This window comes from Dermochelys coriacea, chromosome 12, assembly GCF_009764565.3.
Source record: "Dermochelys coriacea isolate rDerCor1 chromosome 12, rDerCor1.pri.v4, whole genome shotgun sequence".
NCBI lineage: Eukaryota > Metazoa > Chordata > Testudines > Dermochelyidae > Dermochelys > Dermochelys coriacea.
The window spans coordinates 8,154,805-8,172,451 of record NC_050079.1 but is presented as its reverse complement, the minus strand read 5'-3'; the positions used below and the strand labels follow the sequence as shown (position 1 = coordinate 8,172,451).

General features: G+C 40.3%; 1 protein-coding gene across 5 annotated transcripts in view; it reads left to right on the top strand.

Annotated features, from left to right (window-relative positions):
- Positions 1 to 17,647, top strand: part of NUP93 (nucleoporin 93) — a 127,814-nt gene that overhangs the window by 16,391 nt on the left and 93,776 nt on the right. For all 5 annotated transcript variants that reach the window (XM_038368047.2, XM_038368045.2, XM_038368046.2 and 2 more), the window contains exon 3: positions 2,022 to 2,139. In XM_038368047.2, the coding sequence (XP_038223975.1) occupies positions 2,022 to 2,139 (118 nt within the window). The remainder of the gene's footprint in view (positions 1 to 2,021; positions 2,140 to 17,647) is intronic.

The window sequence follows — 17,647 nt, the reverse complement described above, 5'->3', positions numbered from 1 at the left end:
ATATGTTTGCTTTTTTGCAACAGTGCTACATTGTTGACTCGTATTTAGCTGGTGATCCACTATGATCCCCAGATTTCTTTCTGCAGTACTCCTTCATAGGCAGTCATTTCCCATTTTGTTCATGTGTAGCTGATTGTTTGTTTCTTTCTAAGTGGAGTACTTTGCATTTGTCCTTATTGAATATCATCCTGTTTACTTCAGACCATTTCTCCAGTTTGTCCAGATGATTTTGAATTTTAATCCTATCCTCCAAAGCACTTGTAACTCCTCCTCCCAGCTTGACATTGTCCGCAAAGTTTATAAGTGTACTCTCTATGCCATTGTCTAAATCATTGATGAAGATATTGAACAGAACCAGAACCGATCCCTGTGAGACCCCACTCGTTATGCCCTTCCAGATTGACTCTGAACCACTGATAACTACTCTCTGGGAAAAAGAAAAGGAGTACTTGTGGCACCTTAGAGACTAACAAATTTATTAGAGCATAAGCTTTCGTGAGCTACAGCTCACTTCATTGGATGCAGTGATGAAGTGAGCTGTAGCTCACGAAACCTTATGCTCTAATAAATTTGTTAGTCTTTAAGATGCCACAAGTACTCCTTTTCTTTTTGCGAATACAGACTAACACGGCTGCTACTCTGAAACCTACTCTCTGGGAACGTTTTTCCAATCATTTATGCACCCACCTAAGCTCCATCTAGGTTGTATTTCCCCAGTTTGTTTATGAGAAGGTCATGTGAGACGGTATCAAAAGCCTTGCTAAAGTCAAGATATACCACATCTATCATCTCTTCCCCCCCCCCCGGGCTTGTTACCCTGACAAAGAAAGCAATTAGGTTGATTTGACTACTATTCCACCATTTTTTCTGTTATCCCTATAATATCTGATTTCACTTCCTGCACCGTTTTAGTTCCTTCATTTTATTAGCCAGAGTCCTTGCATTGGTATACAAACATCTTAGTTGTTTCTGTTTGGCTTTGCCCAGATTCCTCGCCTGATTAGGTACAGTCATTCTATTGCCAGTATCACCTACCTGACTGTTAGCTTCATTGGTACTGGCACTATTATTTCCTCTTAATGCCCATTTTCCTACCCTTTCTCCATTGCTGAACTCTCTTGATTTTCCTCCCGGTCAATATTGGAATCAGGCATGGAGATTACATGAGCATGTCTCAACCGTTTCCCCCAAGTTCCCAGTTTAAAGCTCTTTGTCTGCAACCCTTCCTCTTTCCCACATTCCACATCCTTCCTGTCCTCCCCAATGTATGAATCCATTGCTCATGTTCTTTTAGAGGCAAATTGCATAGGCAGCTCTAGAATGAAGGGGAAGGGGTAGATCAGGTTCTGGTTGGTGGGGGTGGTTGATTCTCTTTGCCCTTCGCTTGCTACTAAGGAGGAGGCATGCAGAATTGCATAAGGGATTTTGGAAAGATGTGGGAGGGTGAAAAGGGAAAGAGATGATCAGGGCAGACAGAATTACTGATAAGTAATTATTTTCCACTCTGAGGCTTGATAGAAGAAAATGCTGGAACTTTGAGTTTTTGGTAAGTGACCAATGTATTAATCTGCGGAGCCACCATTTAAATCAAACTGTATTCTCTTCTGGAAATGGCACTAAGTTACCAAGGTGCTTTAGAATTTTTACAAATAGAAAGATTTGACAGCTGTAATGGGCAATGAGAGCAACATTGGTTTAAAAAGGGAGATCCTATTTTCTCATCACATCTTTTCAGGGCTGATAATACTGGATGTTATAGTTTTACACATGTATGTTCAGGGTTTGATGTAAAAAGAGAGAACCTTCTTTCTCTGTACATCCACTGATCTAAATATTTGAAATATCCCTGGCTGGGAGGATTTATTTGGGGATTGACCCTGCTTTGAGCAGGAGGTTGGACTAGATGACCTCCTGAGGTCCCTTCCAATCCTGATATTCTATGAAATGCAGATGTTTTTCCCAGAGATATTAAAAGTAGCCTTATCTGTTTAATATCAAATTTCTCCTTCTCCCCCATATAGATCCGTTCTTCTTGGGTCCAGAGGACTTGACATATCCCATATCTCTCAGCGGCTGGAGAGTCTTAGTGCAGTCACTACATTTGAGCCTCTTGAGCCTGTGAAGGACACAGACATACAGGTAAGGGCAGTCTGTGACGTACAGGTTATTTACACTCTCCCAACAAATAACCGGTATTTGTGGGTTTTTTAGTCCAAGTTCTTCTAAGATGGGCAGTTGCAGAAGCATTTTTGCCTTGTGTTTTGCTTCCTGGCAAGGTGAAGCACAAAGCAGAGAATTCCATGCAGTCAAAAACCTAGCCTGAAAGATTTGGGGGGTTAGGTTTTGGATGAGGTGGTAGGTCTCTGTTTTGCAAACCTGGATTGTAGCAGGCTATCCCTCCCTTCTAGCTTTTAGACCTTTCTTGTGTTTGGGTGGATAAACTCATGTTGATTCACTCAATAATTTTAAGTGACTGGTTTTGGGGGCAGCTCTTTTTCTCAGTCAAGCCAGCTTGATTCAAGGAATATGGGGAGCGAGCAGCCTTTTTCCTTATACATTTATGCTCTGTATTGTGGATCTTGTAATTGTGAGACATTGTCCTATTGATAAGCTTACATGCCATGTTTCCTACTTTTGATCACAGTTTGATGTAGTTTATTATCTCTTTTTGCTGTAAATCACCTTTACAGCGTATAGCTAATTATCAGCATCTTAGGGTTAACTAGTTCGATAGTTTTAAATGTGTTTTTGTTTTGTCATGGTCGTCTTTTCACCTTGTATGAGTTGCCTGCGTTATTAGACTAACTTTAATAGTACTGCTGTTTCCAGCACTGAGAAGAGAGCTGCTGGATTAATGACTCAGTTAAGAGTTTTAGTTGTGGATCTGTAAGTTTTGAGAAGATTTGAATGGAACTCGGCTTACTTATTGTTTAATGATTTAGAGGGTTATCCTCATCTTCTACTGGTGTACAGATAATTAAGGATATCTAGAAGGGTTCTTAGCCTTCATGGTTCAGGATATTGGCCAATCTCTACTGGAGCTGTAGGGTGCTGACCTGTCTTCCCAGCCCATGAAAGACTAAAGCTACCCCCACAAGTCTGTCGAGGCTTTCAGGGCACAGTTTTCTTTTTCAAATGCAGTAGAATTATCTGGCTCTCTGTATTAACTGAACCAGGTGGTCGGGCTCAAGCTGGCAGCTGGAGCCCTGTCCTTTCTCCTGATTATCCAGATTTTTGATGATCCGATCTGGCTTCAGTCCCAATTAGATCGACTAGTCGGGGTGCTGCTGTATAAAGCTCATAAAGTATCAAAAGGTTATCTCTCTGACCAAAGCAGGCTACAGGGTCCCAGAAGCTATTCCTTTTGTGTGTTTCTCTCCTGCTTCAGGGCCAGCCACACAGGATTTAGGTTGCTTCCCACAGCTCTCCTTAGCTGAGCTCTTTCAGCCTCTTTTATATGAATCACCTGACCCCTTCTCAGCTGGATCTGAATATTGAAGAGGACTGGCTGGCCCCAGGCCCTTATAAGGGCAGACCACCCTGTTATTACAGGGGGTTAGAAGGAAACTTTCCCTGGGGACAGGTTAGCTCATCTGCCTACTGCAGGGGTTCTTGCACATTATTTGAAGTAGCTGGTATTGGCCACTGTCTGAGGCAGGGTACTGGGCTAGATGGACCACTGGTCAGATCCAGTCTGATGATTCATATGTCCTCAAATTAGCATCTGCAAAGCAGTGTTTATGTGTGTGAACAGCTCTAGACAAAATTCTATGTAATCTGATTCCTTGTTGATATGGTATTTTGTTCCTCTTCACCCTCTAGCTGTTCCTACTGTGTCACGTTGTCTCTTCCGCCCCCCCCGCTCCCGGGGGAATATTTTGCCACTCTTTCTCACCAAAGATTAGCAGGGTCAGGAGATCTATTGCATGATCATAGGGTGATAGCTTTTACTGCTGCTGGTATTATTCACTTTCTTTCTTTTATCTAAATTTTATTTTATTCCTTTGTTCCAGTTCTGATATCTCTTATTAGGATTTATTAAACTTACTAGATGTCTTTCTTGACCCCAATCCATCTAGCTTTTTGCAAGAGCTTTTCTTCCTTTTTACATCTAGATTTACTGTAACTATTTATTCTTTTTTGATTTTGGGTGTCTGTCCTTTCTTGTTTAAGAGTATAATACACAATCTTGCTGTAGATTCTCAACCCCCTAGAAATAGCACTAAAATGACTTTTTTTGTTTCCAAGCTGTTTGGGTACATAGGCCAAATGTTGCCATTTATTTTTCATCCTCTTATATATTATGCATGTCAATCTTGATTTTTCTTTTGATTTTACCAAACCAACTTTAAGGTTTTCAACAGTCTGATTTGTACCAAATCTCAAGGTCTCATCAATAGGAGGGTTATTTGATACCGTTAATCAATTGCTCCTTCTATTTTTATTTATTATTTTTTTGGTGTCTAAGGCCTAACGCCCAAGTTTTCAGTCTTAAATCTTTCTTCACAGATGACTGTGAATTTAAGGGGGAGGGATAGCTCAGTGGTTTGAGCATTGGCCTGCTAAACTCAGGGCTTGAGTTCAATCCTTGCGGAGGCCATTTAGGAATCTGGGGCAAAAATTGGGGATTGGTCCTGCTTTGAGTAGGGGGTTGGACTAGATGACTCCTGAGGTCCCTTCCAACCCTGATATTCTATGATTCTATGACTGCCAGCAAAAATATATAAATTAAATAAAATGATGATCTAAAACAGAAAGCATGACGATATTCTTGGGTTTTATGTGATTTTACAGACACAAGGGAGCCTCATGGCTCTGCCCTTGGTCCCCTTATTGTTCAACTTCAATTTAATACAGGCAAAAGGGTTTTCAGTATTTTGTGCAGGTTTGCAGGACATTATTCTCTGCTTTGTCTGAGGACATTTGCAGTCACATCTCAAGTTGTCTGGCTGATGTTGATAACTGTCTGTGTCTGAAAATACCTACTCAAAATATGGACAAGGCTTTGCTCGTCTGTAGGTCCCAGTACACAGATGTTCACAAGAGCATCTGGTTCTCTGAGAGAAATTTTTATCAAGGTTTTACCCATGGCAAGAGATCTTGGGTCTTGTATGCCTCTGGTTATCCTTTGCCTGTCATATTGGTCCTGTTAAATCATGTAGGTTTTACTTGCTTGTTTGTTATTTTAGACAAAAGCTCCTGGTACCAAAGCTTTAGTGATATTTTAGCCTGATGGTCGTGACAATCTTTTTGCTGGTTTATTGGCTGCTTCTCTAGAAGCCTAGTAGACATTTTAAAATGATTTTGCTCCTTTAGGGTCACATTACGCCACCTTTACTTGAGTAGTATTCTGTTCTGTGAGTTGTCCCATTTTGCTAAGTGAGTGGAGTAAGATGCGAGTCAAGGAAGCAAGGGCAGCAGAATCTGGCTCGTGATTTGTCATTGCTCTAATTACTCCATTATTTTACAGTTACACTGGTTACTCTGGAAATGGCTAGATAAATAGGTTTTAATGTTGAGGGAAAAACTGTTTGTCTTGTACAGCATTGAGCATGTGGCTAGCACTCAGTGACCACTATTCATAGTGTTTGTTAACAATAATGTCTACTCCAAATAATTTGTATGACTTCAGTTCAGATTTATCTTTACCGACTTCCTTTGACCTAAGGCCACATCTACACTGGAGCTGGAGGTGTAAATTCCAGCTCAGGAAAGTGCATACACGGGAGCTTTGATTGAGCTATCATGCTAAAAATAGCTGTGGCTCAAGTACGTACCTAGGATCTCAGACAGGATTGTGCTGAGGCAGGTCGCCCATACCGTCGTATCTGTGCTGCTGTTCAATCAAACCTAGCCTGTCTACATCTACCTGAACTGGAAGTTACATCTCCAGCTATAGTGTAGACGTACTCTAACTGTCCTTCCTCTTTTCCTTTTTGTTTGCATTCTCTAGGCACTGAGGCCTTGTCTAGGCTACCTAGCCTCTGCCAATGCAGCTATACTGGTATAGCTATACTGCAGAGCCCTCTAGTGTGGATGCAGTGTATGTCCAGAGGAGGAGGACATGTTCTGCCAGCACAGTAACACTACCTTCCGCATGGATGTTAGCTCTGCCAACAGAAGCCCTCTTTTGTCAGTGTAGCTGGGAGTTTTTCTGGCATAGGTATGTCGGTTAGGGGTAGTTTCTTCACACCCCTCACTGACTTGGCTATGCCAACAAAACTTCATAGTGTAGACCCTGCCTGAGCTTTTGCACTCTTTACCATAGTTAGAGCAAGCATTTGCCAGGAGCTTACAATTCTAGTCACTGTTTCTTCAGGGGCAGCAAAATGTCACTGGAACGCTGCATTGGTCCAGCTGTCTGCTGATGCACCTCGCATTGCAGGAGTGGGGGTGATCTTTGGGGAGGGAAATATGGGATCTACACCAGATCTGGTATCTAGCCTTTCTTCATTGTTGCTGCTTAGGCTAGGGTTTTAAAAAAACATTTTTAAAAAATTACTGTTATATGAATTTTAGGCCAGTGCTAGATTTAAACCCAGTCAAAGCTTCTGCACAGGAAAATACTGGATATTGTCCTTTGACTTCCTGCCAGGCACTCTTACATCTTTTCCATGCTTAGCACTCGAGAGAAAATTTTCAGGGCCCTATAAGAGAAAAATAATCTGTTTCTCCTGCCAAGTTATTTAAACCTCTCAGGTTTTTAAGCTCTTTTGCCTAAATTATTGACTTATTTTCTTCCGGTCATCTTGTGTTGCAAGTGCTAGTGTTCTGTAAGTGGGCAGCATGGAGAGATTAGTCTAGCAGATTTCTCTAATGAGGGCAGTCAGCATTGCAGAGAGAGGATTCTGTCAAATTTCTGTTTCCTGTAGACAGGACGGAACACAAAAGGGAAAGACGACAGAAGGAGAGTCTTGGGGGACACAGGCCTATAAACCTAATGTCTTGAGTGGCTCAAAGGGTAAGAACCCAGGATTTCAACTTATTGGCAACCTTGCCCTATTTAGTTAATTAGCAGAGTGTCTTTCTATGCTGAACCCATTTTATACTGTACTCTTTAGTGCTGACTACAGAGAGGTGCACCAAATTGGGTCTCAATCAATTACTTGAATTATTTATCAGTAATAAAACCTGGACGACTTGTTCATAAAAGGGGTTAGTCCGGGAAAGTCTCCCACTAGAGTAGTTGGCTGGAAAACTTCTGATAAAGATTCTAGATTCCTGGCACATAAGTGCAAGAATTTTTTTCCACATATTTTAAGAATAACCGTGTTAAATTTTATAGAGGCAAGATAGTTTGCACATTCAGTCACACTTACAACATACAAGCTAAGATCCTGATCTTACAACTGCCTGTATGGGTGTCACTTAAGTCAATGTGCAAGTGAAGTAGCATCCATGCTTGGAGTCAGCTGCAGAAACAGGTCTTAATTTGTATCTCCTAAGTGATTATAAACATTGTGACAGATAAAAGCAAGGGGCTTTGTGTCTTTTGTATTGTAATATGTGGTACAATATGCATAGGCTTAGCAGAATTCAATTTTGATTTTTTTTTTATCATTTCACCAGCTAGTATTGATATTTATTTTTAAGCATTTGTTTATCAATTTAAATTTTCACAGTTGCACAATGCATTTAAGCATTCCACACCCCTTTTTCCCCCCCCCTCCCGTTTTTATCAGTATAAATTTTCACAGTTGCGGGAGATGATGTATGCCGGGGGGGGGTCAGACAACAATTCTTTAATGCCAGCAGACATTGCGATTCAAAAAGTCAAAGCTTTATAACCATTAAAACACAAATGGTCAACATCTCATGTCAAATTAGACAACGTAAATAATCTTAAATCAAACTCTTAAATTCTTAAGCAGCATTTTTTTAAGCTTTGCTTATCTGTAAGCTTCATTAATTGTCAATGGAAATATTTTTTGTCAGTTTGTGTGTGTATGATGAAATTGATGTTTACTGACATTAACCTATAAAAATCGAATCCTTCCACGCCTAAATATGCAGTATCATACCCTGATATGAAATCACTACAACTTCTAGACCAGTGGTTTAAAAAGTCTTCTGGATTGACCCACAAGTCTGCTTGTTTTCATATGTGTGTGCATAAGAGCTGTGATATAACTATTGGAAATGTGCAACTCCCACGTTTAGGGCCTGATCCAACTCCCAGTGAAGTCCATGAAAAGACTCCTGTGGATGTTGAATTTGGGCCTCTATGAACAACCCTGTTCTAACTGCTTAAAAAATGTTGGGTGAAATCCTAGCGCCATGAAAGTCGGTGGGAGTTTTGCCTTTGCCTTTACTGGAGCCAGGATAAAATGATCTGAGGGCCTGATCCTGCATTCCTGATTCAGGCAAAACTCCCACTGAAAGTTACTTGTTTTGTTTATTGTTTCTTACGCATATGTACCCAGAGTATTGACTGGGATGCATCTTTAAAAATCCAAATACATCAAGTCAATGGGAGTTTTGCCTGAATGAAGATGGCAGGATTAGGCCTTAAATTTGTCCGAATAGCAACTGCGTATGACCAACATTAAATATCTTGGATATTTTGAGGGGTTTTTCCCCCCAACATCATAAGTTTCCTACCCATGATTAATTGTGACATTTAAAACCCCCCCAGTAATTTTGAGGTAGCATTGTCTCCCAAAACACTTAAACCAGGAAAATAAAATATGCTGCTTGTGGCTTCAGTGGCTGAAATCATGAGACCATTCAGGCAGTGGTGGTGTGTTTTTTTTTTTTTTTTTTTTTTTTTTTTTTTTTTTTTTTTTTTTTGGGTATGATGATGAACATTTTGTTCTTCTATAGAGTAACTAAAATCAAGCTTTATAAATGGAAACACTGCCACAGCCTTAAAGGGGCAACCTCAAGTACTGTTTACCCTCCATTGTTTGCATCACCTTAGCCTGAAAAAGCATTTTTCCTCCTACAGATTTTGTTCTTCCCCATTTGCCAAACATTGATTTCCCCTCCGCCCCCAATGGCGCTTGAAATTAACATAGCTTTATTTTTGTGTAGTTTCCTTGTTCGTTCTAATTGATGTTGCCTGCACAGCTGTGGGGACCTTTTAACTATTGCAGAGCCAGTGTAAGGAACATCAGGGCAAACTCCCACGCTTTGGTTATGTAGGGTCAGTTGGTTGATTTCTCCCTGATCCCCATTATCTTCAGGAGAAATATATTATAAAAAGTGTAATGATGGCTGCTGAATTTTTAAAATGTTGCAGGAAGGGGGGAGGGATAGCTCAGTGGTTTGAGCATTGGCCTGCTAAACCCAGGGTTGTGAGTTCAATCCTTAAGGGGGCCATTTAGAGATCTGGGGCAAAAATTGGGGATTGGCCCTGCTTTGAGCAGGGGGTTGGACTAGATGGCCCCTGAGGTTCCTTCCAGCCCTGATATTCTATACGGGGGGAGGGATAGCTCAGTGGTTTGAGCATTGGTCTGCTAAACCCAGGGTTGTGAGTTCAATCCTTGAGGGGGCCATTAGGAATTTGGGACAAAAATTGGGGATTGGTCCTTCTTTGAGTAGGGGGTTGGACTAGATGACCTCCTGAGGTCCCTTCCAACCCTGATATTCTATGACTGGTATAATTGAAATGACAGACTTTGAAAATGATGTCCCTCGATGGTAGTCTTATTCAGTTATGATCAATGCATGAAGTTTACCGCAAGGGCCAGTCTGGAAGCATATTCAGAGTGAAGTGATCGGGGCACCCTTTGAAATATAAATAACGCAAAAGAAGGGAGAAATCTGTTCCATCTCAGAACTGGAGTAGGGAACTTCCCTGATGTATCTTAGAAAAACGAATTTAAATAAACATTTTTGTGGATACACACAAATCCCATGGCCTGCTGCAGAATGGAAATATCTCAGTGAGTACAACAAGAATCCAGTAGTTACCTGTGAGTGACTTAGCTTTATGGCTTGCAGTCTTCACCAGGCGGTTGGGGGATAGTTAGCTAGCTCTGTTGATATCCTGCCAGTACTTGGTCTTGCAGTTTGTATCTCTGAATCACCAGATTGCTGTTTGTCAAGTGTTTATTTAGTCAAGTCTTCCAAAGACCTTTGGCAATAGAAAATAGTTGGACTGCGATAATCAAAGACAGTACCGAAGAGTGCAGGGGATGTTCATCCATTGTCCTGCGAAGGATAAATAATCGGCTGCTCCTTGCTTCCTTTGGCTGTGATGGGCATGCTGAATAGCCTCAAGTAGCAGGAAACAGAGTAAATTGTTAATACAATTTTCCCACTTGCTACTTTGCCCACTCCATAGTTTACACACAACCAACAGTTTCTCCCACTTCGTATTTGTGATTTAATAACACAGGACTGCAGTGATGTCTTAAATTACTAAGACTTTATTACTTTTACAAAATAGACTACAGTACATTTAGTAGTAGACTGTAATATGAAGCATTATCAGTAGTTTAAACTACACTCATCACATGAATTAGCAAAGTGCATTCTATTTCTGTTCTTTTGATGTTTTACATGCTAATTCACAAAACAGAATAATTTGCAGTTGGTCTTCCAGTTCCACATGTGAAGTAATGTGTTTCTAGAGCATGGTTTCTCAACCTGGGGATTTGAAACACTTCCAGGAAAGTCACGGCCATCCTTTTTATTTTATTTTATGGCTAGATTGGAAGTTCCAAAGCTACAGAAGAGATGTTCTGAAACTTTATCTATCTATCTAACTATATCTATGCTAATATGATGGGGAAAAAGTAGAGAACCATTGTTGTAGTGTACATATTTATCTGATGTATTTAAATTCTGCTGTCTACTAATATATTCTTATTGCTCTTGCATGCTCAACCCAGATGGTTTCTGTTTGTCTCAGACAGATAGTATGGTAGGCTTAAAAAACATTTTAAAATCTGGGTTGAATATTGGCTCTTAACACTTGGTTTTGCCCCTCTTTTACTTTGGCTGAGGGGAGTGCACAACTGTAATGCTCCTGATGAAGATTTTGCTTATCACTGCCCGTGTTGCGGCGCTCTTCATCTGAAGATCAATCACCTCTAGGAGGTAGGTGAGGGAAAGAGAGAGACCACTTCTCCCATTGTTGAAATGCAGCCACCTCTAGAGTAGTGTGTGGAAGCTGTTTAACTCCTCACAGCAACACTAAGCAAGCATTTAAAATACCACATGCAGAGGGAATCTAGACTGGCAGAATACAATTATCTGAGTTAGAATGACCCAGGTGACAGACTTCTCTTCTTGAAAAAAGTGCTAGGGGATCATTAGCGATTCCCAAGACTTTGGCATAACATCTTACCAGAAATACAGCACTTCTAGCAGCTTAGTTCCCCCTAATACTGTGCTGGAGCATTAATTCAGTACTGACTGGGCCCTGAGCAATTCTTGTTTGCAAAGTATTGTACTAACTACTGACCTGGCTAACATCAGCTTAATGTGCAAATAAACTATTAGAATCTATGCTCGTGCAGTGCAGGAAAAGCATAGCTGCCCTATTTCATCTATAAGATTATTGAACTTCAACATCTGTAAGAAGACACAGTATTTTAGACAGGTTCCTGCAATCTGGCAGCTTTAGCTTCTTCCATGTATAGCCTGTAACAGCAATTACTCTGGTTCAAGGCACCTATTGATTTTTAGGTTCAGAATGTTTTGTGAAACATTAATCAGTTTTGTTTTGTAAAACATTGATGTTTCCATGAATTTTGAAAAGAAAACCTTGAAGAAAATGACTTTATCAGGATTAGGGTTTAGGGTTTATTAGGGTTCCCCAGCAGCTGTTTGCAGATGGGATGCAGCAGCTTTTTGCTAGTGAGCAGGAACTTGACAGGGGAAACGGAGTATAAACAAAAGTGAAACTGACTGCTCTCTTTGCCTTGTCTGAGCTTAGAGAAATGGAAAAAGTGGAGAACATTAATGACAAAAAAAAAAATTAGATTTCTAAAATATCATCTAAACTCTTGTTAATAACAAAGGGAATACATCTTGTTTTCAGAAATATATAATTTTTAACCTGATAGCATCCCCAAAAGCACAAATACCACATTCTTTCATAGAAACAAAAATGGTAAATAAATATGGATGCTTTGGGCTCTGATTCAGGAGCTAAACTTGGTTCATGGTCATGCATAAGTACAGTACTGCAGCTTCTCTTAGGTGGTAGCAGCTTCTCAACCCCAGTGCATTGTAATGACCAAAGTATAGCAATGGATTAATAGATTTTACGGGGAGACAGTCTCAAGATTGTTGGTTCTAAACTTGAACATTTACCTTCAGTCCTTACTCTTCAAATGGAAGAACTAAATGAAACTTTCCCCACCATGAAAAGTTTACGCTGACTTTCAATAAACTTTCCTGAGATGAGCCTGTGAAATTTCATGGCGAGCGGGGGAAGGGAGTGGTTTGAACATATGGCTTACATTTATAATGGGAAGCCAGCTTCCATCTTAACTATGACAGGTTTCAGAGTAGCAGCCGTGTTGGTCTGTATTCACAAAAAGAAAAGGAGTATTTGTGGCACCTTAGAGACTAACAAATTTATTTGAGCTTAAGCTTTCGTGAGCTGATCCGATGAAGTGAGCTGTAGCTCACCAAAGCTTATGCTCAAATAAATTTGTTAGTCTCTAAGGTGCCACAAGTACTCCTTTTCATCTTAACTATGTTATTTAGTTCAATTCTTGTTGGTTTGCAGCAGTGCCTAGTGGTCCCAGCAGTGCCTTTGCAGTGGTTTGCAGCAGTGCCTAAAGGAGTCTGTCAACTAAGGTCAGGCCCCATTGCGCTAGGTACTGTATCAATACAAGAGTCAGTCCTTAACCTGAAGAGCTTGTAAACTGAATAGACCAGGCGACAGGAAGTATTAAGTCCATTTTAGAGATGAGGAACTGAGGCAGAGAGATTTAGGTCTGGATTTTTAAAGGTATTTAGTCATTGCTGTGCTCAGCGTTTCAACTCCTAAATCTCATTTTCAAAAGAGATTTTGGCACCAAAGAGCCAAAATCCCATTGACAGTCGCTTTTGAAAATGGGACGTAACCATGTACATCACTCAGACTTGGCAGCGCTGAGTTAAGCAATGTCTAGATACTCTTAGAAATCTGGGTATAAGTCACTTGCATGGTGAGTCTGTTGCCGAGATGGAAATTGAGCTCAAATCTCTTGTGCTCTAATCACAAGTCCATGCTTCAGCTCCAGTTTTCCCCTGGTATAGAGTGGTTGCGTGGTTTAAGTGTGAGGCTGGGTGTGAAGAACTTTGGAGTTGTGCTCTCTACTCAGCCACTGATTCTTTCACGGAAAATCACTGAGCCTCTTCGTATTTCAGTTCCCCTCCAGTGGAAGGGGGATAAATACTGTCACGGTGTCTGGAGTGGTGGCAGTTTCAGATCAGATTGTCAGAAAACAGGGCAGACACCCCAAACTGGTGGCATATTCTATAATTAGATTTCACCAAGCCAGTAATAAATGTGAGTTCCTAGATCACTACACCAGTCTTACCATTGATTCACAGTCCCCTTTAGGCTCTTCAGTCATTCTTACCACCCAAACTGGACTTTGTGATAAAAGGTTATTAAAACCAAAAAGAACATTACATTAGGTTTCTCACAATTCCAAAGGAACAGCCACTTACCCCATGTCAATGGATACTCTAGAGATAGCTCTCCAAAGACAACCTGAGAGCCAGTTTCTCTAGTAAACTAATTAAAGGTTTATTAGCTAACAAAAGAAATGAGTTAGTGAGAGGTTAAAGCAGTAAAATACATTAACAAGTGAGTCAAAGTTTGTAAGTGTCCACTCGCTTAGTAACTCCCCCACTGTTAGAATCAAAACAGTCCAGAGATACAGGATTGCTCCCAGTGTTCATTTTTACAGCTGTTTTCCCAGAAAGGAGTCTGTCAAGTGTTCCCATCACAGCAGGGGTCTGTAAATTTCCCGTTGTTGAATATAACGTTCCATGCTTTGAAGTTATCATACTTCTCATTTATAGTTCTAATGCTACATTTCTGATAGACCTCTATCGTATCCCCCCTTAATCATCTCTTTTCCTAGACGAAAAGTCCGTTTTATTAATTTGTCCTCATATGGAAGCTGTTCCATACCCCTAATAATTTTTGTTTCCCTTTTCTGAACCTTTTCCATTTCTAATATACTGTTTCTGAGATGGGGCGACCAGAACTACATGCAGTATTCAAGATGTGGGGGTACCACGGCTTTACATTGTGGTATTATGATATTTACTGTTTTATAATCTGTCCCTTTCATAAAGATTCCCAATATTATTAGCTTTTTTTTGATTACTGCTGCATATTGAGTAGATGTTTTCAGAGAACTATCCACAATGATGCCAAGATTTTTCTTGAGTGGTAACAGCTAATTTAGACCCCATCATTTTGTTTCTATAATTGGGGTTATATTTTCCAATATGCATTACTTCGCATTTATCAACATTGAATTTCATCTACCAGTTGCTGCCCAGTCACCCAGATTTGTGAGATTCCTTTGTAAATTTTTGCAGTCTGTTTTGGACTTAACTATCTTGAGTAAATTTGTATCATCTGCAAACTTTGCAACCTCACTGTTTACCTCTTTTTCCAGATCCTTTAGGAATATATTGAACAGCACTGGTCTCAGTGCAGATCCCTGGGGGACACCACTATTTACCTCTCTCATTGTGAAAACTGATAATTTTATTCCTACCTTTGTTTTCTGTCTTCTAATCGGTTACTGATCCATGAGAGGACTTTCTCTCTTATCCTATGACTCCTTATTTTGCTTAAGAGCTTTTGATGAGGTATCTTGCCAAAGGCTTTCTGAAAGTCCAAGTATTCTATATCCACAGGATCACTTTTGTCCACATGTTTATTGACTCCTAATTCTAATAGATTTGTGAGGCATGATTTCTCTTTATAGAAGCTGTGTTAATTCTTCCCCACAAATCATGTTCATCTATGTGTCTCATAATTGTGCTGTTTACTATAACTATAGTTCCAATCAATTTGCCTGGTACTTCAGTTAGGTTTACTGGCTGGTATTTGCCAGGATCACCTCTGAAACCTTTTTAAAAAATTGGTGTCACATTAGCTATCCTCCAGTCATATGGTATAGAAGCTGATTTGAGTACTGGGTTAGATACCACAGTTAGTAGTTCTGCAGTTGCATATTTGCGTTCCTTCAGAACTCTTGGGTGAATACCATCTGGTTCTGGTCACTTTTTACTGTTTACTTCATTAATTTGTTCCAAAACCTCCTCTACTGACACCTCAGTCTGGGACAGTTCCTCAGGCTTGTCACCTAAAAAGAATGACACATTCTTTCTCCCTCACATCTTCTGCAGTGAAGACTGATGGAAAGAATTCATTTAGTTTCTCTGCAATGCCGTGGTCTTCTTTGAGTGCTCCTTTAGCATCTTGATTTTCCAGTAGCCCCACTGATTGTTTGGTCGGCTTCCTGCTTCTGATGTACTTAAATATTTTTTGCTGTTCTTGTGTCTTTTGCTAGTTGCTCTTCAAATTCTTTTTTGGCCTGCCTAATTATGTTTTTACACTTGATTCGCGAGAGTTTATGCGCCTTTCTGTTTTCTTAAGTAGGATTTGACTTCCAATTTTTAAACAATGCCTTTTTGTCTCCAACTGCCTCTTTTACTCTGTTTAGCCATGGTGGCCTTTTTTCGGCGTCTTACTATTTTTTTTAAATTTGGGGTGTACATTTAATTTGAGCCTCTGTTATGTGCAGCTTGTTTTAAAAAGTTTCTGTGCAGCTTGTAGGTGTTTCACTCTTGTGACTGTGCCTTTTAACTAGCTTTGTCATTTTTGTGTAGTTCCCCTTTCTGAAGTTAAATGTTACTGTGGTGGGCTGCTTTGGTATTATCCCCCAAAGGTTGTTAAATTTAATTATATTATGGTTGCTATTACTGAGCAGTTCAATTATATTCTCCTCTTTGACCAGATCCTTTGCTCTACTTTTGGATAAATCAAGAATTGCCTCTCCTCTTGTGTGTTCTAGGACTAGCTGCTCCAAGAACCAGTCATTAAGGGTGTCTAGAAATTTTATCTCTGCATCCTGTCCTGAGGTGACATGTACCCAGTCAATATGGGGATAGACCCCCCCATTACTGAGTTTTCTATTTCTATAGCCCCTCTAATCTCCAGGTGGTCAGTAGTATATTCCTGCTGTGCTACTCTTATTACTCAAGCATGGAATTTCTATCCATAGAGATTCTGTGGTACAGTTTGTCATTTGAGATTTTTACTGTATTTGACTCGCTTTCTTTCACATATAGTGCCACCCCCCACCAGCACGACCTACTCTGTCATTCCTGTATATTTTGTCCTCTGATATTCCCATGTCCCATTTATTATCATTCGATCAAGTTTTTGTGATGCCTGTTATGTCAATGTCGTCATGGGAGCCTCATTGGATCTCAAAGCACTGTCCCAAGGGTAAGTGTCATTATCCCCATTTTACAGGTGGGAGAACTGAGCCTGTGCCTTTTTACCTTTATTTTATTTTCTTGGTACTGAGTCTGTGTGGTTCACAAACAGCATTGAACTCTGGGCCGTTTCTCTACAACAAAGCTGCTCACTAAAGCTGTTATAGAAACCTGCAGCAGCTTCAGCTCTCAAACTATGATTAATATTAAATCTTTTCAAATCCAGCTCATTTACTCTGAAGTTACTCAACTCATTAATTCCACTGATTTATTTGATTTACCTGTCTGGGAAAGGCCACAGGTACAGTGCTATATGTGTCTGCTTCTCCATCCAGTCTATAGTAATTAGCCATATTGACTGCTTTCCAAAGTCTTACTTCTAGGCATCACTAGCCTCTAATTTAAAATGATCACTAACTAACAAGGGTAAAGGCTTTCAGAGGTCTCCACAGCCATTTGAGTTCAAACTGGTAAAACAGTTCAGTTTCCCAAGCATAATAGGCACCTGAAATATCTGGAGCATTACAGACAAAACCCAGGGTACTTGGATGTGGGCAAACATTTCCCAACTTTTTATTGGAGAACAAAGTGAATTAAGACCACCTTTATCACTCCCCCCAAGCCCATGCCACTTAAGGCAAATCACACCCTTCCTAAGGTGGATCTATTTAGTTTATTCAGTTGGGCCCTTCTGATGGGCTGTGTTCTCATCCCCTGTACCCTATTTCCCTCCTCTTTTCCAGCCTCTTCTCGTTTTGCTGTCCCCTCTTCTTTTCTCATCCCTTCTCTCTCTTCCATTTTGTTGTTCTTGGACTCCACCCACGCTCATTCCCGTTGCTTTCTGTGTTCAGTTCCATGATTCCTCCCTTCTCCTCATTCTTCATACTGTATGATGTAGCTACATTGTAGCCATCAGTAGGTTATTTATTTACTTTGAGCTAAATCATGAAAATCCTGTGAAAACAGAAGCTGCTGCAGACTTCCTCATGTATTTGTTTTCCTTACTAACCTTTCATGTCTGTCATGGTCTACAGAAATTTAGGGGAGCCCTAGCTAGGAATTCATGTACATCTATCAACACATTGTTTCTCAGCAAGAAGGTATTCTGTGCTTGAAACAAAAAGCCTATGCTAGAATTTGAGTCTCATTTCAACAGAGTTTGAACTTAGCTGGAACAATGTTTAAACCAAGCCTAATGGCCAGCCATAATGGTATGGAAAACTCAGAG